The sequence below is a fragment of the Thalia democratica genome, chromosome 7, assembly GCF_965202585.1.
Source record: "Thalia democratica chromosome 7, ktThaDemo2.hap1.1, whole genome shotgun sequence".
Lineage (NCBI taxonomy): Eukaryota > Metazoa > Chordata > Thaliacea > Salpida > Salpidae > Thalia > Thalia democratica.
The window spans coordinates 54,403,625-54,424,124 of record NC_139171.1 but is presented as its reverse complement, the minus strand read 5'-3'; the positions used below and the strand labels follow the sequence as shown (position 1 = coordinate 54,424,124).

At 34.1% G+C, this 20,500-nt stretch overlaps 11 protein-coding genes across 11 annotated transcripts; all 11 read left to right on the top strand.

Moving 5' to 3' along the window:
* The first annotated feature begins 172 nt into the window (after nt 1-172).
* On the top strand, nt 173-484 carry LOC145841611 (histone H4-like). The gene has a single exon (XM_082948966.1). It carries the CDS (start codon nt 173-175, stop codon nt 482-484), a length of 312 nt encoding a protein of 103 aa, XP_082805092.1.
* Nucleotides 485-666: 182 nt separating this feature from the next.
* On the top strand, nt 667-1,047 carry LOC145841610 (histone H2A). The gene has a single exon (XM_082948965.1). It carries the CDS (start codon nt 667-669, stop codon nt 1,045-1,047), a length of 381 nt encoding a protein of 126 aa, XP_082805091.1.
* A 164-nt stretch (nt 1,048-1,211) lies between these two features.
* On the top strand, nt 1,212-1,571 carry LOC145841609 (histone H2B 1/2-like). The gene has a single exon (XM_082948964.1). The coding sequence runs from the start codon at nt 1,212-1,214 to the stop codon at nt 1,569-1,571; it is 360 nt and encodes a 119-aa protein (XP_082805090.1).
* Nucleotides 1,572-6,793: 5,222 nt separating this feature from the next.
* LOC145841608 (histone H3) lies at nt 6,794-7,204 on the top strand. The gene has a single exon (XM_082948962.1). It carries the CDS (start codon nt 6,794-6,796, stop codon nt 7,202-7,204), a length of 411 nt encoding a protein of 136 aa, XP_082805088.1.
* Nucleotides 7,205-7,392: 188 nt separating this feature from the next.
* Nucleotides 7,393-7,704, top strand: LOC145841607 (histone H4-like). Its single transcript, XM_082948961.1, has one exon. The coding sequence runs from the start codon at nt 7,393-7,395 to the stop codon at nt 7,702-7,704; it is 312 nt and encodes a 103-aa protein (XP_082805087.1).
* A 182-nt stretch (nt 7,705-7,886) lies between these two features.
* Nucleotides 7,887-8,267, top strand: LOC145841606 (histone H2A). Its single transcript, XM_082948960.1, has one exon. The coding sequence runs from the start codon at nt 7,887-7,889 to the stop codon at nt 8,265-8,267; it is 381 nt and encodes a 126-aa protein (XP_082805086.1).
* A 164-nt stretch (nt 8,268-8,431) lies between these two features.
* On the top strand, nt 8,432-8,791 carry LOC145841604 (histone H2B 1/2-like). Its single transcript, XM_082948959.1, has one exon. It carries the CDS (start codon nt 8,432-8,434, stop codon nt 8,789-8,791), a length of 360 nt encoding a protein of 119 aa, XP_082805085.1.
* Nucleotides 8,792-14,013: 5,222 nt separating this feature from the next.
* LOC145841603 (histone H3) lies at nt 14,014-14,424 on the top strand. Its single transcript, XM_082948958.1, has one exon. The coding sequence runs from the start codon at nt 14,014-14,016 to the stop codon at nt 14,422-14,424; it is 411 nt and encodes a 136-aa protein (XP_082805084.1).
* Nucleotides 14,425-14,612: 188 nt separating this feature from the next.
* On the top strand, nt 14,613-14,924 carry LOC145841602 (histone H4-like). The gene has a single exon (XM_082948957.1). The coding sequence runs from the start codon at nt 14,613-14,615 to the stop codon at nt 14,922-14,924; it is 312 nt and encodes a 103-aa protein (XP_082805083.1).
* A 182-nt stretch (nt 14,925-15,106) lies between these two features.
* On the top strand, nt 15,107-15,487 carry LOC145841601 (histone H2A). The gene has a single exon (XM_082948956.1). It carries the CDS (start codon nt 15,107-15,109, stop codon nt 15,485-15,487), a length of 381 nt encoding a protein of 126 aa, XP_082805082.1.
* A 164-nt stretch (nt 15,488-15,651) lies between these two features.
* On the top strand, nt 15,652-16,011 carry LOC145841600 (histone H2B 1/2-like). The gene has a single exon (XM_082948955.1). The coding sequence runs from the start codon at nt 15,652-15,654 to the stop codon at nt 16,009-16,011; it is 360 nt and encodes a 119-aa protein (XP_082805081.1).
* The last annotated feature ends 4,489 nt before the right edge of the window (nt 16,012-20,500 follow it).

Here is a 20,500-nt window from a genome sequence, read left to right as displayed (position 1 = left end):
GTCCTTTTCAGGGCCACCTTAAAACTTTGATAGTGAGAAAAAGAAAGCAAACGAAAAGATGTAAGTTAAGAGACTTTTTTGAGTATGCAAATTAGTTTAATAGTAACCGTACGCGTCCGTAACAGCTTGTATATAAACTCGACGCACTGACGAAATAAGTATATTCAACAACATGTCTGGACGCGGCAAAGGAGGTAAAGGCTTGGGAAAAGGAGGTGCTAAGCGCCATCGCAAAGTACTTCGCGATAACATCCAAGGCATCACGAAGCCGGCAATCCGCCGTTTGGCTCGCCGAGGCGGAGTTAAGCGAATCTCGGGACTGATTTATGAAGAAACGAGAGGCGTCATGAAAGTTTTCTTGGAAAATGTTATTCGCGATGCAGTAACATACACAGAGCACGCCAAGCGCAAGACCGTCACAGCACTCGACGTCGTGTACGCACTCAAGCGTCAAGGAAGAACCTTGTACGGCTTCGGTGGCTAATCGCTTTTAGCAAACCCGGTCCTTTTTAGGACCACCTAATTCAATATAAAAGTTTTTACAACATTTTTGACAAGATTAGCATTAGCTATGACATATGCAAATTAGTTGTTCGTTCGACGCGGTTAGGTATGAGTTTTATATTGAGCTGTGCAAGCTATCATCACAATCATTCGAACAACAAAATGTCAGGACGTGGTAAAGGATCAAAACTCAAATCTAAGCCGAAGAGCAGGTCTTCCCGTGCAGGACTGCAGTTTCCAGTCGGTCGCGTGCACCGCCTGTTGCGCACCGGCAACTACAGCCAAAGAGTCGGAGCTGGTGCTCCAGTTTATCTGGCTGCCGTTCTCGAGTACTTGAGCGCAGAAGTGCTCGAGCTTGCCGGTAACGCTGCTCGTGACAACAAGAAAAGCAGGATCATTCCTCGCCATTTGCAACTAGCTATTCGCAACGACGAAGAGTTGAACAAACTTCTCGGCGGCGTCACAATTGCTCAAGGTGGTGTTCTTCCAAACATCCAGGCAGTACTGTTGCCTAAGAAGACCGCTTCAAAAAAGTCAGCCTAAGTTAAAAAAAACCAGGTCCTTTTCAGGACCACCAAAAGTATTTACAACAAACGAGAGAATTGTGAAGTGAGAGAAACAAGCTATCGTTCGCGTACGGAACTCTGCTAATTTGCATAATTTTTCAGGATATAAACCGGCGCCGAGACTGAAGTTCACACATCATCATGACAGCAACCAAAAGCGCGAAGAAGTCAGTAGCCAAGACCGCTCCGGTCGACGGCAAGAAGAAGCGAAGGAGGAGGAACAAAGAAAGCTTTGGCATCTACGTGTACAAAGTTTTGAAGCAAGTGCACCCCGACACCGGAATCTCCAGCAAGGCGATGGGAATCATGAACTCTTTTGTCAACGACATCTTCGAGCGCATTGCAGCAGAGGCTTCACGTTTGGCTCATTACAACAAGAGGTCTACTGTTAGCAGCCGCGAAATCCAAACTGCTGTCAGGCTTTTGCTCCCCGGCGAGTTGTCAAAGCACGCAGTTTCAGAAGGTACTAAAGCTGTTACCAAGTACACCAGCTCAAAATAAACGCTCAACAACCGGTCCTTTTCAGGACCACCATTAGAATAGAACCAGCTTTTGGTATTTACTTAAAGTACAAGCTACAGTTAAGAATGTAAGCTTAGTACAAATAAGTTCTTATTCGTGTAAATTAAAAACTCATACACTTGAATGAACAAACTATTTTTTGTTTCAAACACTTAATAAATTTGTAACTCGTTATATTGTAGAAAAAGCATTGCATTAGTCTTATTCACAAAACAGTAGTAGTACTTGTAATTAAATGAGGCTTAACTAACTTGATTATGTTGTCCGTAAGATTTTTCATCTGAATACTTTTTGTACGTAACATTTTTTTTATTCGTTTGTTGAAGTTCTGTAAAAGCATTCAATAAGTTACAAAACTTTTTAAACAGAAATTTATATCACTTATAACAAGCAAAAACTTAGTATTCATTTTAAGTTGTTGTTGATTATTATTAAAACAACCGAGCTTTAACTTTTTAAACGTTTTTCCTTCTTATCAATTTAATTGCAATTGAGGCCATGTAACACATTTTGAAAACATAAGAATGCATAAATGAATTAAAAGTGATTGTTCAAAACAAAAAATAATAAATGTCTTTTTCAAATTAAATATTCCTTCTTTCAAAGTTAACTTCTGTTTACCTTGTTTAAGAAACATTTTCAATTCAAAACATAAACACATAAAACAAACCAGCTCATTATTGGTAAAACACAAAAGATTAACTGCTTGTACTTATTATGCTAGTTTTCAAAGTAAAAGTTACTTGTTTTAATTAGAAATGAGACAAATTGATGACCTAAAACAACTCTAATAGTTTGCTTAAAGTCATGTTTCTACAAATCTAAAGTAATCAGGACCACCAATTGATTTGACCAGCTACTAATGTCGAGTAAAGAATGTCAAACAAGCTCTAGCTAAGCGACAAAAAAATGTACAAATTTATATCTACATTGTGCGTGTTGGTAAAAAAGTTAGTGTACTTCAATAACTTGTAAATAAATTTTCAAAACAGAATTTCTCTGTTTTTATTTTTACCAGTTAGTTACACTTACTTCAGTTTTTGTAGTTTTACTTTTCATTTTAAACTATTCTTGATAATGAGCTTAAACCGTAGAACATGTTTTTCTGCTTCACTACTATTTAAATGTTAGGTAAAAAAGTTTTTTCAATGGGCATCTTCTTGTTTAACGTGTTGTTTAAACAAAACTCACTCTGGTTCAATTAACTTTTTAGACTTGTTTATCAAACACTCAATAGATATTTGTGGTTAGTTTAATAAAAAAACAACGATACTAAATAAAAAATTATGCTTAAGTAAGACATTATAATAAATGAGAAGAAAACTTTACATTGATATTTAAAAATACTCAATGGTATTAATTTAACGGAGGTTTGATTGTCAAAAGTGTATTAGTCTTATTTATCAGAATGCAAATGAAACAGTACAAAGGTGTTTAAAAGTTGAACAATTAAACTAATGTAAACAACAGTGATTGTTTAAAACAAACGTACTATTGAAATAATCTTTCTGTTTACAAAGCTCATACTTGTTTTGTTGAACTTTTTTTTCTGTGGCTATGCCAAATAACGACATGATTCAAAGGTAAAAAAAAGAACACTTTTTTACCATTTTTTGTAACTCTTTTTTAAACTATGTTTGAGACAACTCAAAACGACTATACTTGTTTGTTTTAAGCTATGTACTTTTTAAATTTAAAGGTTAGGTGGATCACCAATTAATTACACAAGCTACTATTGACTACTAGACTCAACAACACAAATGTACATACTTAATCAACTTTGTGGTGGTAAAGAATCATAAACCATTTCGTTCCAAACTATAAATCTATTATTTATTAAATACCTAGCTTGCTACAATTTCTCTACTTTACTTTTTTTGTGCAGCTGTTAAGAAGGGAACTCTAGCTAGATGCCCTAATCCTTACTTTATTGCTTACTATTACTGAATGCTTAGTGAAAAGCTTTAACTAACTTGAGTGTCCTTTTCGTAGGCTTTTTCCGTTTAATTTTCTTTTCAAAATAAAACTTATTCTTATTCATGCTTACTTTGTGGACATTTTTTTAATTCAATATTTCATTTTTTTTAGTTTATTAAAAAAAGCTGTGCCTACGTCATTGTAAAAACTAGTTATATTTTTCAATGAAAATAATACGCTTAAACAGAAATAGAAATAAAACTTTGACTTAACAACTGAAAACGTTTTAAGCTGTTAACAACAAACAATTTTTAATGTCCTTAAAAAAAAACTGTTCAATTACAACTGAAACATTCTTAACAATTCAAATCTGATATAACACATAAATGTAAACATGATCGATTGTTCAAAAGAAAGAGAACACTATTACCAGGTACACAATTTAACACAACAAAATACTTTAATAAAATGATGAACTTGTACAATTAAATATTTAATTTTACTAAGCTTACATCTACTTGGTTGGTTTAAGGCTGCCTATCTTGTCATGCATACGAAATAAACCAAATGATTAGGTGAAACATGATACAAAGAAAAGAAGTAAAAAACTTGCTACCACTTATTTGTAACTCTTTTGTACGCTATACATAAGAAAATTAAAATTACTGTAACTTGTTGCTTTAAGCTATGCAGTTTTTGTAAATCTAAAGAAGAAAAAAAATTTGGACAAAGCAAAAATAAAACTTTTTTAGCCTTCATTTTTTCACAGCTTATTATATGATAGTACAAGTTTCGTAATAGGCAAACATAAAGCTTTGAGTCAAGCAAAGACCTTGTTTTATATAATTTATAATTGAGTAAGATAATGAGATTTTCTTTCAAATCTGTATGTTGTTGCTACAACAGCTATGTTCTGAACGACATCCGAGAATAAAATGTAGCTTATCCTAAGTTGTGTTCTGAACTACATTAATAGTAAGTTAGTGATAACTAGTAACGAGTCAATGAAAGCAATTGTACAGAACTTTATGATTAATCTAGGTTGAGTAAACTAAGAAACTAGTTTTAGCAGTAAAGCAACTTAAACTGAATTAAACACATGTTTAACTTGGTAAACACTTCAATCGTAAACTTTAATAAACAGTACTGTTGTTGTTTCAAAATATGTGTCAAGAAAGTAATAAGTTGTTCTATGTTGTTTCGATTAACTTTAAATTTATGAGAAGTGACAAAACAAAGTTTGAAAAAAAAAAGCTTAATTGCATTATTTTTTAAAGATAATTTGAAAGCTTATGAGTTCTGATTGTAAACAAAGCTGTATTCAAACACTAACGTTTGTCAACCTTATTTCAAAAGCTTTTCTTTTCGATTTCTTTACTCGTTTTTATTTTGTTTACTACCCTTTGTATCTTAATACTGCTTAAAAAATAAACCAACCTCTTTTTTTACGTAAAATTTTTCGTCCAAAAAATATCAACTTTTGTTTAAGTTCATATTCAGTGCTAGTTTTCATAAGCTTTTTCGACTTATTTATTTCTTTGAATCTAATTGACTTTATTTTGTTTGAAAAATTTACAACCAAATCCATTTGTTCACTTTTATCAGCACACTTTGTTCGGTTGAAATCTGCAAAGAATAAGTTCTTAGTTTGATCAAGGTTTAAGTGTAACGAGCAAAATTGCATCGGTATTTTTTAAACTGTATAACAGCTTGAATCAGTTGTTTGAAATGCTAATTTAATGTTGAACTACTTACTTGTTAAACTAGTTTTTCATATACACCGAAAAATTTTGTTTAAAAGTAGTTTATAATTTTCAAACAAGTATGATCATAGTTACTGTACGTTTTTGAAAGGTTGTTTGGAAAACATTGTTGTAAGGTAAGTTACTAGTATGTGCAACATAAAAAAAATAGTTTAATAAAAAAAAAAATTTTAATAAAAGTTTTGAGTATATTGCTTATGAGTATATTTTGAGTAATCATAACTAGTAAAGCTAAACAAAATGAACGCTTTTATTTTTTGGAATTACTTTTAACACATTAGTTTAAAATGTAATTAACTTGAACACACTTGATAGAACTTACGATTTACAAAACTCCATGAAATCGAAATAATGAAACTTTGTTTAAGTTTGAGGTAAAAAAACCTTGTGCTTTGTTAAAATTTTATTACTTTAGGCGAGCGGCAAAGGAAAATTCAGTCGGAAGTGTGCTAACATGTTTTTTTTTCATTTATGTTTTTCTTAATATATTTAGAGGTGTGCTGTAAGATACAGGCTGTTATTTCTGGACTTTTCAAACTAATGTTTTAAAAAAAGTTACTTTCAGAACAAGTTAGATATGGTTTCTTTCTTACTGGAACTTTTTCAACATTCGTAATAAGACAACTAAGTTTTTATAAGCATATGTGTCTTAAACAAACGTGATAATGCTTGTATTAAGAAGTAAAAGGTACCTTGCAAAACATAACTGCTCAACAGTCAATTCGTCACAGTCAGTAACTCTTGCAAGTAAGGTTTTGGTCGCTTTAATTTTCATTCAACATGTCTACCACAGCAGTAGCAGCAGTACCAGCGCCAGCCGCAGCCAGGTCTTCCAAGAGACCAAGCGCCAAGAAGGCAGAGCACCCTACTTACAGGGAAATGATTAGCTCTGCCCTTGGAGCAATGAAGGAACGAAAAGGTACATCCCGCCAGAAGATACAAAAGTATATCGCGGACACCTACAAGCTTGACCTCACAGCTTCCAATTCTCACTTGAAGAGAGCACTTACCAGCGGCGTGACCAAAGGTGCTTTTCTCCAGACAACTGGAAAAGGCGCTTCTGGCTCGTTCAAGCTTGCTCCAATGCCAGCTGCTGGGCCCAAGAAGAGGACAAAAAAAGTAGCTAAAAAGCCAGCAGCAAAGAAGGCCGCAGTTAAAAAACCAAAAAAGAAGTGTGCTCCCAAGAAGGCTGCAAAAAAACCAGCAGCCAAAAAGCGACCTGCTAAAAAGTGCGCTCCTAAGAAGGCAGCATCTAAAAAAGCTGCAAGCAAGAAGAAGAAAGTAACCAAGAAGAAGCCGGCAGCCAAAAAAGCATCCAAGAAGAAGAGCTGCAAAAAATAAGTTGTTCTTTTACCCAAGGTCCTTTTTAGGACCACTCAAACAAAGTATAACGCAACTCAAAATGCATAAACAATGCTAAGTTGAAAATATGCAAATTAGACTACACAGCGGAATCGCTCGCGTCCGTGTCTATGCGAACAGTATATAAGCTGTCTTGCAACAAACAGATTTATCATCAAAATGGCTCGTACCAAGCAAACCGCTCGTAAGTCAACCGGAGGCAAGGCTCCAAGGAAACAGCTCGCCACCAAGGCCGCTCGCAAGAGCGCACCCGCTACCGGAGGTGTGAAGAAGCCTCATCGCTACAGGCCCGGCACAGTTGCTCTGAGAGAAATCAGACGCTACCAGAAGTCAACTGAGCTTCTTTTGCGCAAGTTGCCTTTCCAGCGTCTGGTACGTGAAATTGCTCAAGACTTCAAAACTGACTTGAGGTTCCAAAGCAGTGCCGTTATGGCTTTGCAAGAAGCAAGCGAGGCGTACCTCGTTGGTTTGTTCGAAGATACCAACCTTTGCGCGATCCACGCCAAGCGTGTGACAATCATGCCCAAAGACATCCAGCTCGCCAGGAGAATGCGTGGCGAAAGAGCTTAAGCGTTAGCTAAAACCGGTCCTTTTCAGGGCCACCTTAAAACTTTGATAGTGAGAAAAAGAAAGCAAACGAAAAGATGTAAGTTAAGAGACTTTTTTGAGTATGCAAATTAGTTTAATAGTAACCGTACGCGTCCGTAACAGCTTGTATATAAACTCGACGCACTGACGAAATAAGTATATTCAACAACATGTCTGGACGCGGCAAAGGAGGTAAAGGCTTGGGAAAAGGAGGTGCTAAGCGCCATCGCAAAGTACTTCGCGATAACATCCAAGGCATCACGAAGCCGGCAATCCGCCGTTTGGCTCGCCGAGGCGGAGTTAAGCGAATCTCGGGACTGATTTATGAAGAAACGAGAGGCGTCATGAAAGTTTTCTTGGAAAATGTTATTCGCGATGCAGTAACATACACAGAGCACGCCAAGCGCAAGACCGTCACAGCACTCGACGTCGTGTACGCACTCAAGCGTCAAGGAAGAACCTTGTACGGCTTCGGTGGCTAATCGCTTTTAGCAAACCCGGTCCTTTTTAGGACCACCTAATTCAATATAAAAGTTTTTACAACATTTTTGACAAGATTAGCATTAGCTATGACATATGCAAATTAGTTGTTCGTTCGACGCGGTTAGGTATGAGTTTTATATTGAGCTGTGCAAGCTATCATCACAATCATTCGAACAACAAAATGTCAGGACGTGGTAAAGGATCAAAACTCAAATCTAAGCCGAAGAGCAGGTCTTCCCGTGCAGGACTGCAGTTTCCAGTCGGTCGCGTGCACCGCCTGTTGCGCACCGGCAACTACAGCCAAAGAGTCGGAGCTGGTGCTCCAGTTTATCTGGCTGCCGTTCTCGAGTACTTGAGCGCAGAAGTGCTCGAGCTTGCCGGTAACGCTGCTCGTGACAACAAGAAAAGCAGGATCATTCCTCGCCATTTGCAACTAGCTATTCGCAACGACGAAGAGTTGAACAAACTTCTCGGCGGCGTCACAATTGCTCAAGGTGGTGTTCTTCCAAACATCCAGGCAGTACTGTTGCCTAAGAAGACCGCTTCAAAAAAGTCAGCCTAAGTTAAAAAAAACCAGGTCCTTTTCAGGACCACCAAAAGTATTTACAACAAACGAGAGAATTGTGAAGTGAGAGAAACAAGCTATCGTTCGCGTACGGAACTCTGCTAATTTGCATAATTTTTCAGGATATAAACCGGCGCCGAGACTGAAGTTCACACATCATCATGACAGCAACCAAAAGCGCGAAGAAGTCAGTAGCCAAGACCGCTCCGGTCGACGGCAAGAAGAAGCGAAGGAGGAGGAACAAAGAAAGCTTTGGCATCTACGTGTACAAAGTTTTGAAGCAAGTGCACCCCGACACCGGAATCTCCAGCAAGGCGATGGGAATCATGAACTCTTTTGTCAACGACATCTTCGAGCGCATTGCAGCAGAGGCTTCACGTTTGGCTCATTACAACAAGAGGTCTACTGTTAGCAGCCGCGAAATCCAAACTGCTGTCAGGCTTTTGCTCCCCGGCGAGTTGTCAAAGCACGCAGTTTCAGAAGGTACTAAAGCTGTTACCAAGTACACCAGCTCAAAATAAACGCTCAACAACCGGTCCTTTTCAGGACCACCATTAGAATAGAACCAGCTTTTGGTATTTACTTAAAGTACAAGCTACAGTTAAGAATGTAAGCTTAGTACAAATAAGTTCTTATTCGTGTAAATTAAAAACTCATACACTTGAATGAACAAACTATTTTTTGTTTCAAACACTTAATAAATTTGTAACTCGTTATATTGTAGAAAAAGCATTGCATTAGTCTTATTCACAAAACAGTAGTAGTACTTGTAATTAAATGAGGCTTAACTAACTTGATTATGTTGTCCGTAAGATTTTTCATCTGAATACTTTTTGTACGTAACATTTTTTTTATTCGTTTGTTGAAGTTCTGTAAAAGCATTCAATAAGTTACAAAACTTTTTAAACAGAAATTTATATCACTTATAACAAGCAAAAACTTAGTATTCATTTTAAGTTGTTGTTGATTATTATTAAAACAACCGAGCTTTAACTTTTTAAACGTTTTTCCTTCTTATCAATTTAATTGCAATTGAGGCCATGTAACACATTTTGAAAACATAAGAATGCATAAATGAATTAAAAGTGATTGTTCAAAACAAAAAATAATAAATGTCTTTTTCAAATTAAATATTCCTTCTTTCAAAGTTAACTTCTGTTTACCTTGTTTAAGAAACATTTTCAATTCAAAACATAAACACATAAAACAAACCAGCTCATTATTGGTAAAACACAAAAGATTAACTGCTTGTACTTATTATGCTAGTTTTCAAAGTAAAAGTTACTTGTTTTAATTAGAAATGAGACAAATTGATGACCTAAAACAACTCTAATAGTTTGCTTAAAGTCATGTTTCTACAAATCTAAAGTAATCAGGACCACCAATTGATTTGACCAGCTACTAATGTCGAGTAAAGAATGTCAAACAAGCTCTAGCTAAGCGACAAAAAAATGTACAAATTTATATCTACATTGTGCGTGTTGGTAAAAAAGTTAGTGTACTTCAATAACTTGTAAATAAATTTTCAAAACAGAATTTCTCTGTTTTTATTTTTACCAGTTAGTTACACTTACTTCAGTTTTTGTAGTTTTACTTTTCATTTTAAACTATTCTTGATAATGAGCTTAAACCGTAGAACATGTTTTTCTGCTTCACTACTATTTAAATGTTAGGTAAAAAAGTTTTTTCAATGGGCATCTTCTTGTTTAACGTGTTGTTTAAACAAAACTCACTCTGGTTCAATTAACTTTTTAGACTTGTTTATCAAACACTCAATAGATATTTGTGGTTAGTTTAATAAAAAAACAACGATACTAAATAAAAAATTATGCTTAAGTAAGACATTATAATAAATGAGAAGAAAACTTTACATTGATATTTAAAAATACTCAATGGTATTAATTTAACGGAGGTTTGATTGTCAAAAGTGTATTAGTCTTATTTATCAGAATGCAAATGAAACAGTACAAAGGTGTTTAAAAGTTGAACAATTAAACTAATGTAAACAACAGTGATTGTTTAAAACAAACGTACTATTGAAATAATCTTTCTGTTTACAAAGCTCATACTTGTTTTGTTGAACTTTTTTTTCTGTGGCTATGCCAAATAACGACATGATTCAAAGGTAAAAAAAAGAACACTTTTTTACCATTTTTTGTAACTCTTTTTTAAACTATGTTTGAGACAACTCAAAACGACTATACTTGTTTGTTTTAAGCTATGTACTTTTTAAATTTAAAGGTTAGGTGGATCACCAATTAATTACACAAGCTACTATTGACTACTAGACTCAACAACACAAATGTACATACTTAATCAACTTTGTGGTGGTAAAGAATCATAAACCATTTCGTTCCAAACTATAAATCTATTATTTATTAAATACCTAGCTTGCTACAATTTCTCTACTTTACTTTTTTTGTGCAGCTGTTAAGAAGGGAACTCTAGCTAGATGCCCTAATCCTTACTTTATTGCTTACTATTACTGAATGCTTAGTGAAAAGCTTTAACTAACTTGAGTGTCCTTTTCGTAGGCTTTTTCCGTTTAATTTTCTTTTCAAAATAAAACTTATTCTTATTCATGCTTACTTTGTGGACATTTTTTTAATTCAATATTTCATTTTTTTTAGTTTATTAAAAAAAGCTGTGCCTACGTCATTGTAAAAACTAGTTATATTTTTCAATGAAAATAATACGCTTAAACAGAAATAGAAATAAAACTTTGACTTAACAACTGAAAACGTTTTAAGCTGTTAACAACAAACAATTTTTAATGTCCTTAAAAAAAAACTGTTCAATTACAACTGAAACATTCTTAACAATTCAAATCTGATATAACACATAAATGTAAACATGATCGATTGTTCAAAAGAAAGAGAACACTATTACCAGGTACACAATTTAACACAACAAAATACTTTAATAAAATGATGAACTTGTACAATTAAATATTTAATTTTACTAAGCTTACATCTACTTGGTTGGTTTAAGGCTGCCTATCTTGTCATGCATACGAAATAAACCAAATGATTAGGTGAAACATGATACAAAGAAAAGAAGTAAAAAACTTGCTACCACTTATTTGTAACTCTTTTGTACGCTATACATAAGAAAATTAAAATTACTGTAACTTGTTGCTTTAAGCTATGCAGTTTTTGTAAATCTAAAGAAGAAAAAAAATTTGGACAAAGCAAAAATAAAACTTTTTTAGCCTTCATTTTTTCACAGCTTATTATATGATAGTACAAGTTTCGTAATAGGCAAACATAAAGCTTTGAGTCAAGCAAAGACCTTGTTTTATATAATTTATAATTGAGTAAGATAATGAGATTTTCTTTCAAATCTGTATGTTGTTGCTACAACAGCTATGTTCTGAACGACATCCGAGAATAAAATGTAGCTTATCCTAAGTTGTGTTCTGAACTACATTAATAGTAAGTTAGTGATAACTAGTAACGAGTCAATGAAAGCAATTGTACAGAACTTTATGATTAATCTAGGTTGAGTAAACTAAGAAACTAGTTTTAGCAGTAAAGCAACTTAAACTGAATTAAACACATGTTTAACTTGGTAAACACTTCAATCGTAAACTTTAATAAACAGTACTGTTGTTGTTTCAAAATATGTGTCAAGAAAGTAATAAGTTGTTCTATGTTGTTTCGATTAACTTTAAATTTATGAGAAGTGACAAAACAAAGTTTGAAAAAAAAAAGCTTAATTGCATTATTTTTTAAAGATAATTTGAAAGCTTATGAGTTCTGATTGTAAACAAAGCTGTATTCAAACACTAACGTTTGTCAACCTTATTTCAAAAGCTTTTCTTTTCGATTTCTTTACTCGTTTTTATTTTGTTTACTACCCTTTGTATCTTAATACTGCTTAAAAAATAAACCAACCTCTTTTTTTACGTAAAATTTTTCGTCCAAAAAATATCAACTTTTGTTTAAGTTCATATTCAGTGCTAGTTTTCATAAGCTTTTTCGACTTATTTATTTCTTTGAATCTAATTGACTTTATTTTGTTTGAAAAATTTACAACCAAATCCATTTGTTCACTTTTATCAGCACACTTTGTTCGGTTGAAATCTGCAAAGAATAAGTTCTTAGTTTGATCAAGGTTTAAGTGTAACGAGCAAAATTGCATCGGTATTTTTTAAACTGTATAACAGCTTGAATCAGTTGTTTGAAATGCTAATTTAATGTTGAACTACTTACTTGTTAAACTAGTTTTTCATATACACCGAAAAATTTTGTTTAAAAGTAGTTTATAATTTTCAAACAAGTATGATCATAGTTACTGTACGTTTTTGAAAGGTTGTTTGGAAAACATTGTTGTAAGGTAAGTTACTAGTATGTGCAACATAAAAAAAATAGTTTAATAAAAAAAAAAATTTTAATAAAAGTTTTGAGTATATTGCTTATGAGTATATTTTGAGTAATCATAACTAGTAAAGCTAAACAAAATGAACGCTTTTATTTTTTGGAATTACTTTTAACACATTAGTTTAAAATGTAATTAACTTGAACACACTTGATAGAACTTACGATTTACAAAACTCCATGAAATCGAAATAATGAAACTTTGTTTAAGTTTGAGGTAAAAAAACCTTGTGCTTTGTTAAAATTTTATTACTTTAGGCGAGCGGCAAAGGAAAATTCAGTCGGAAGTGTGCTAACATGTTTTTTTTTCATTTATGTTTTTCTTAATATATTTAGAGGTGTGCTGTAAGATACAGGCTGTTATTTCTGGACTTTTCAAACTAATGTTTTAAAAAAAGTTACTTTCAGAACAAGTTAGATATGGTTTCTTTCTTACTGGAACTTTTTCAACATTCGTAATAAGACAACTAAGTTTTTATAAGCATATGTGTCTTAAACAAACGTGATAATGCTTGTATTAAGAAGTAAAAGGTACCTTGCAAAACATAACTGCTCAACAGTCAATTCGTCACAGTCAGTAACTCTTGCAAGTAAGGTTTTGGTCGCTTTAATTTTCATTCAACATGTCTACCACAGCAGTAGCAGCAGTACCAGCGCCAGCCGCAGCCAGGTCTTCCAAGAGACCAAGCGCCAAGAAGGCAGAGCACCCTACTTACAGGGAAATGATTAGCTCTGCCCTTGGAGCAATGAAGGAACGAAAAGGTACATCCCGCCAGAAGATACAAAAGTATATCGCGGACACCTACAAGCTGGACCTCACAGCTTCCAATTCTCACTTGAAGAGAGCACTTACCAGCGGCGTGACCAAAGGTGCTTTTCTCCAGACAACTGGAAAAGGCGCTTCTGGCTCGTTCAAGCTTGCTCCAATGCCAGCTGCTGGGCCCAAGAAGAGGACAAAAAAAGTAGCTAAAAAGCCAGCAGCAAAGAAGGCCGCAGTTAAAAAACCAAAAAAGAAGTGTGCTCCCAAGAAGGCTGCAAAAAAACCAGCAGCCAAAAAGCGACCTGCTAAAAAGTGCGCTCCTAAGAAGGCAGCATCTAAAAAAGCTGCAAGCAAGAAGAAGAAAGTAACCAAGAAGAAGCCGGCAGCCAAAAAAGCATCCAAGAAGAAGAGCTGCAAAAAATAAGTTGTTCTTTTACCCAAGGTCCTTTTTAGGACCACTCAAACAAAGTATAACGCAACTCAAAATGCATAAACAATGCTAAGTTGAAAATATGCAAATTAGACTACACAGCGGAATCGCTCGCGTCCGTGTCTATGCGAACAGTATATAAGCTGTCTTGCAACAAACAGATTTATCATCAAAATGGCTCGTACCAAGCAAACCGCTCGTAAGTCAACCGGAGGCAAGGCTCCAAGGAAACAGCTCGCCACCAAGGCCGCTCGCAAGAGCGCACCCGCTACCGGAGGTGTGAAGAAGCCTCATCGCTACAGGCCCGGCACAGTTGCTCTGAGAGAAATCAGACGCTACCAGAAGTCAACTGAGCTTCTTTTGCGCAAGTTGCCTTTCCAGCGTCTGGTACGTGAAATTGCTCAAGACTTCAAAACTGACTTGAGGTTCCAAAGCAGTGCCGTTATGGCTTTGCAAGAAGCAAGCGAGGCGTACCTCGTTGGTTTGTTCGAAGATACCAACCTTTGCGCGATCCACGCCAAGCGTGTGACAATCATGCCCAAAGACATCCAGCTCGCCAGGAGAATGCGTGGCGAAAGAGCTTAAGCGTTAGCTAAAACCGGTCCTTTTCAGGGCCACCTTAAAACTTTGATAGTGAGAAAAAGAAAGCAAACGAAAAGATGTAAGTTAAGAGACTTTTTTGAGTATGCAAATTAGTTTAATAGTAACCGTACGCGTCCGTAACAGCTTGTATATAAACTCGACGCACTGACGAAATAAGTATATTCAACAACATGTCTGGACGCGGCAAAGGAGGTAAAGGCTTGGGAAAAGGAGGTGCTAAGCGCCATCGCAAAGTACTTCGCGATAACATCCAAGGCATCACGAAGCCGGCAATCCGCCGTTTGGCTCGCCGAGGCGGAGTTAAGCGAATCTCGGGACTGATTTATGAAGAAACGAGAGGCGTCATGAAAGTTTTCTTGGAAAATGTTATTCGCGATGCAGTAACATACACAGAGCACGCCAAGCGCAAGACCGTCACAGCACTCGACGTCGTGTACGCACTCAAGCGTCAAGGAAGAACCTTGTACGGCTTCGGTGGCTAATCGCTTTTAGCAAACCCGGTCCTTTTTAGGACCACCTAATTCAATATAAAAGTTTTTACAACATTTTTGACAAGATTAGCATTAGCTATGACATATGCAAATTAGTTGTTCGTTCGACGCGGTTAGGTATGAGTTTTATATTGAGCTGTGCAAGCTATCATCACAATCATTCGAACAACAAAATGTCAGGACGTGGTAAAGGATCAAAACTCAAATCTAAGCCGAAGAGCAGGTCTTCCCGTGCAGGACTGCAGTTTCCAGTCGGTCGCGTGCACCGCCTGTTGCGCACCGGCAACTACAGCCAAAGAGTCGGAGCTGGTGCTCCAGTTTATCTGGCTGCCGTTCTCGAGTACTTGAGCGCAGAAGTGCTCGAGCTTGCCGGTAACGCTGCTCGTGACAACAAGAAAAGCAGGATCATTCCTCGCCATTTGCAACTAGCTATTCGCAACGACGAAGAGTTGAACAAACTTCTCGGCGGCGTCACAATTGCTCAAGGTGGTGTTCTTCCAAACATCCAGGCAGTACTGTTGCCTAAGAAGACCGCTTCAAAAAAGTCAGCCTAAGTTAAAAAAAACCAGGTCCTTTTCAGGACCACCAAAAGTATTTACAACAAACGAGAGAATTGTGAAGTGAGAGAAACAAGCTATCGTTCGCGTACGGAACTCTGCTAATTTGCATAATTTTTCAGGATATAAACCGGCGCCGAGACTGAAGTTCACACATCATCATGACAGCAACCAAAAGCGCGAAGAAGTCAGTAGCCAAGACCGCTCCGGTCGACGGCAAGAAGAAGCGAAGGAGGAGGAACAAAGAAAGCTTTGGCATCTACGTGTACAAAGTTTTGAAGCAAGTGCACCCCGACACCGGAATCTCCAGCAAGGCGATGGGAATCATGAACTCTTTTGTCAACGACATCTTCGAGCGCATTGCAGCAGAGGCTTCACGTTTGGCTCATTACAACAAGAGGTCTACTGTTAGCAGCCGCGAAATCCAAACTGCTGTCAGGCTTTTGCTCCCCGGCGAGTTGTCAAAGCACGCAGTTTCAGAAGGTACTAAAGCTGTTACCAAGTACACCAGCTCAAAATAAACGCTCAACAACCGGTCCTTTTCAGGACCACCATTAGAATAGAACCAGCTTTTGGTATTTACTTAAAGTACAAGCTACAGTTAAGAATGTAAGCTTAGTACAAATAAGTTCTTATTCGTGTAAATTAAAAACTCATACACTTGAATGAACAAACTATTTTTTGTTTCAAACACTTAATAAATTTGTAACTCGTTATATTGTAGAAAAAGCATTGCATTAGTCTTATTCACAAAACAGTAGTAGTACTTGTAATTAAATGAGGCTTAACTAACTTGATTATGTTGTCCGTAAGATTTTTCATCTGAATACTTTTTGTACGTAACATTTTTTTTATTCGTTTGTTGAAGTTCTGTAAAAGCATTCAATAAGTTACAAAACTTTTTAAACAGAAATTTATATCACTTATAACAAGCAAAAACTTAGTATTCATTTTAAGTTGTTGTTGATTATTATTAAAACAACCGAGCTTTAACTTTTTAAACGTTTTTCCTTCTTATCAATTTAATTGCAATTGAGGCCATGTAACACATTTTGAAAACATAAGAATGCATAAATGAATTAAAAGTGATTGTTCAAAACAAAAAATAATAAATGTCTTTTTCAAATTAAATATTCCTTCTTTCAAAGTTAACTTCTGTTTACCTTGTTTAAGAAACATTTTCAATTCAAAACATAAACACATAAAACAAACCAGCTCATTATTGGTAAAACACAAAAGATTAACTGCTTGTACTTATTATGCTAGTTTTCAAAGTAAAAGTTACTTGTTTTAATTAGAAATGAGACAAATTGATGACCTAAAACAACTCTAATAGTTTGCTTAAAGTCATGTTTCTACAAATCTAAAGTAATCAGGACCACCAATTGATTTGACCAGCTACTAATGTCGAGTAAAGAATGTCAAACAAGCTCTAGCTAAGCGACAAAAAAATGTACAAATTTATATCTACATTGTGCGTGTTGGTAAAAAAGTTAGTGTACTTCAATAACTTGTAAATAAATTTTCAAAACAGAATTTCTCTGTTTTTATTTTTACCAGTTAGTTACACTTACTTCAGTTTTTGTAGTTTTACTTTTCATTTTAAACTATTCTTGATAATGAGCTTAAACCGTAGAACATGTTTTTCTGCTTCACTACTATTTAAATGTTAGGTAAAAAAGTTTTTTCAATGGGCATCTTCTTGTTTAACGTGTTGTTTAAACAAAACTCACTCTGGTTCAATTAACTTTTTAGACTTGTTTATCAAACACTCAATAGATATTTGTGGTTAGTTTAATAAAAAAACAACGATACTAAATAAAAAATTATGCTTAAGTAAGACATTATAATAAATGAGAAGAAAACTTTACATTGATATTTAAAAATACTCAATGGTATTAATTTAACGGAGGTTTGATTGTCAAAAGTGTATTAGTCTTATTTATCAGAATGCAAATGAAACAGTACAAAGGTGTTTAAAAGTTGAACAATTAAACTAATGTAAACAACAGTGATTGTTTAAAACAAACGTACTATTGAAATAATCTTTCTGTTTACAAAGCTCATACTTGTTTTGTTGAACTTTTTTTTCTGTGGCTATGCCAAATAACGACATGATTCAAAGGTAAAAAAAAGAACACTTTTTTACCATTTTTTGTAACTCTTTTTTAAACTATGTTTGAGACAACTCAAAACGACTATACTTGTTTGTTTTAAGCTATGTACTTTTTAAATTTAAAGGTTAGGTGGATCACCAATTAATTACACAAGCTACTATTGACTACTAGACTCAACAACACAAATGTACATACTTAATCAACTTTGTGGTGGTAAAGAATCATAAACCATTTCGTTCCAAACTATAAATCTATTATTTATTAAATACCTAGCTTGCTACAATTTCTCTACTTTACTTTTTTTGTGCAGCTGTTAAGAAGGGAACTCTAGCTAGATGCCCTAATCCTTACTTTATTGCTTACTATTACTGAATGCTTAGTGAAAAGCTTTAACTAACTTGAGTGTCCTTTTCGTAGGCTTTTTCCGTTTAATTTTCTTTTCAAAATAAAACTTATTCTTATTCATGCTTACTTTGTGGACATTTTTTTAATTCAATATTTCATTTTTTTTAGTTTATTAAAAAAAGCTGTGCCTACGTCATTGTAAAAACTAGTTATATTTTTCAATGAAAATAATACGCTTAAACAGAAATAGAAATAAAACTTTGACTTAACAACTGAAAACGTTTTAAGCTGTTAACAACAAACAATTTTTAATGTCCTTAAAAAAAAACTGTTCAATTACAACTGAAACATTCTTAACAATTCAAATCTGATATAACACATAAATGTAAACATGATCGATTGTTCAAAAGAAAGAGAACACTATTACCAGGTACACAATTTAACACAACAAAATACTTTAATAAAATGATGAACTTGTACAATTAAATATTTAATTTTACTAAGCTTACATCTACTTGGTTGGTTTAAGGCTGCCTATCTTGTCATGCATACGAAATAAACCAAATGATTAGGTGAAACATGATACAAAGAAAAGAAGTAAAAAACTTGCTACCACTTATTTGTAACTCTTTTGTACGCTATACATAAGAAAATTAAAATTACTGTAACTTGTTGCTTTAAGCTATGCAGTTTTTGTAAATCTAAAGAAGAAAAAAAATTTGGACAAAGCAAAAATAAAACTTTTTTAGCCTTCATTTTTTCACAGCTTATTATATGATAGTACAAGTTTCGTAATAGGCAAACATAAAGCTTTGAGTCAAGCAAAGACCTTGTTTTATATAATTTATAATTGAGTAAGATAATGAGATTTTCTTTCAAATCTGTATGTTGTTGCTACAACAGCTATGTTCTGAACGACATCCGAGAATAAAATGTAGCTTATCCTAAGTTGTGTTCTGAACTACATTAATAGTAAGTTAGTGATAACTAGTAACGAGTCAATGAAAGCAATTGTACAGAACTTTATGATTAATCTAGGTTGAGTAAACTAAGAAACTAGTTTTAGCAGTAAAGCAACTTAAACTGAATTAAACACATGTTTAACTTGGTAAACACTTCAATCGTAAACTTTAATAAACAGTACTGTTGTTGTTTCAAAATATGTGTCAAGAAAGTAATAAGTTGTTCTATGTTGTTTCGACTGACTTTAGATTTATGAGAAGTGACAAAACAAAGTTTGAAAAAAAAAGCTTAATTGCATTATTTTTTAAAGATAATTTGAAAGCTTATGAGTTCTGATTGTAAACAAAGCTGTATTCAAACACTAACGTTTGTCAACCTTATTTCAAAAGCTTTTCTTTTCGATTTCTTTACTCGTTTTTATTTTGTTTACTACCCTTTGTATCTTAATACTGCTTAAAAAATAAACCAACCTCTTTTTTTACGTAAAATTTTTCGTCCAAAAAATATCAACTTTTGTTTAAGTTCATATTCAGTGCTAGTTTTCATAAGCTTTTTCGACTTATTTATTTCTTTGAATCTAATTGACTTTATTTTGTTTGAAAAATTTACAACCAAATCCATTTGTTCACTTTTATCAGCACACTTTGTTCGGTTGAAATCTGCAAAGAATAAGTTCTTAGTTTGATCAAGGTTTAAGTGTAACGAGCAAAATTGCATCGGTATTTTTTAAACTGTATAACAGCTTGAATCAGTTGTTTGAAATGCTAATTTAATGTTGAACTACTTACTTGTTAAACTAGTTTTTCATATACACCGAAAAATTTTGTTTAAAAGTAGTTTATAATTTTCAAACAAGTATGATCATAGTTACTGTACGTTTTTGAAAGGTTGTTTGGAAAACATTGTTGTAAGGTAAGTTACTAGTATGTGCAACATAAAAAAAACAGTTTAATAAAAAAAAAATTTTAATAAAAGTTTTGAGTATATTGCTTATGAGTATATTTTGAGTAATCATAACTAGTAAAGCTAAACAAAATGAACACTTTTATTTTTTGGAATTACTTTTAACACATTAGTTTAAAATGTAATTAACTTGAACACACTTGATAGAACTTACGATTTACAAAACTCCATGAAATCGAAATAATGAAGCTTTGTTTAAGTTTGAGGTAAAAAAACCTTGTGCTTTGTTAAAATTTTATTACTTTAGGCGAGCGGCAAAGGAAAATTCAGTCGGAAGTGTGCTAACATGTTTTTTTTTCATTTATGTTTTTCTTAATATATTTAGAGGTGTGCTGTAAGATACAGGCTGTTATTTCTGGACTTTTCAAACTAATGTTTTAAAAAAAGTTACTTTCAGAACAAGTTAGATATGGTTTCTTTCTTACTGGAACTTTTTCAACATTCGTAATAAGACAACTAAGTTTTTATAAGCATATGTGTCTTAAACAAACGTGATAATGCTTGTATTAAGAAGTAAAAGGTACCTTGCAAAACATAACTGCTCAACAGTCAATTCGTCACAGTCAGTAACTCTTGCAAGTAAGGTTTTGGTCGCTTTAATTTTCATTCAACATGTCTACCA

Bases quoted from the DNA above. Each gene is read 5' to 3' on its own strand.
- LOC145841611 (XM_082948966.1), top strand. From the start codon at position 173: ATGTCTGGACGCGGCAAAGGAGGTAAAGGCTTGGGAAAAGGAGGTGCT.
- LOC145841610 (XM_082948965.1), top strand. From the start codon at position 667: ATGTCAGGACGTGGTAAAGGATCAAAACTCAAATCTAAGCCGAAGAGC.
- LOC145841609 (XM_082948964.1), top strand. From the start codon at position 1,212: ATGACAGCAACCAAAAGCGCGAAGAAGTCAGTAGCCAAGACCGCTCCG.
- LOC145841608 (XM_082948962.1), top strand. From the start codon at position 6,794: ATGGCTCGTACCAAGCAAACCGCTCGTAAGTCAACCGGAGGCAAGGCT.
- LOC145841607 (XM_082948961.1), top strand. From the start codon at position 7,393: ATGTCTGGACGCGGCAAAGGAGGTAAAGGCTTGGGAAAAGGAGGTGCT.
- LOC145841606 (XM_082948960.1), top strand. From the start codon at position 7,887: ATGTCAGGACGTGGTAAAGGATCAAAACTCAAATCTAAGCCGAAGAGC.
- LOC145841604 (XM_082948959.1), top strand. From the start codon at position 8,432: ATGACAGCAACCAAAAGCGCGAAGAAGTCAGTAGCCAAGACCGCTCCG.
- LOC145841603 (XM_082948958.1), top strand. From the start codon at position 14,014: ATGGCTCGTACCAAGCAAACCGCTCGTAAGTCAACCGGAGGCAAGGCT.
- LOC145841602 (XM_082948957.1), top strand. From the start codon at position 14,613: ATGTCTGGACGCGGCAAAGGAGGTAAAGGCTTGGGAAAAGGAGGTGCT.
- LOC145841601 (XM_082948956.1), top strand. From the start codon at position 15,107: ATGTCAGGACGTGGTAAAGGATCAAAACTCAAATCTAAGCCGAAGAGC.
- LOC145841600 (XM_082948955.1), top strand. From the start codon at position 15,652: ATGACAGCAACCAAAAGCGCGAAGAAGTCAGTAGCCAAGACCGCTCCG.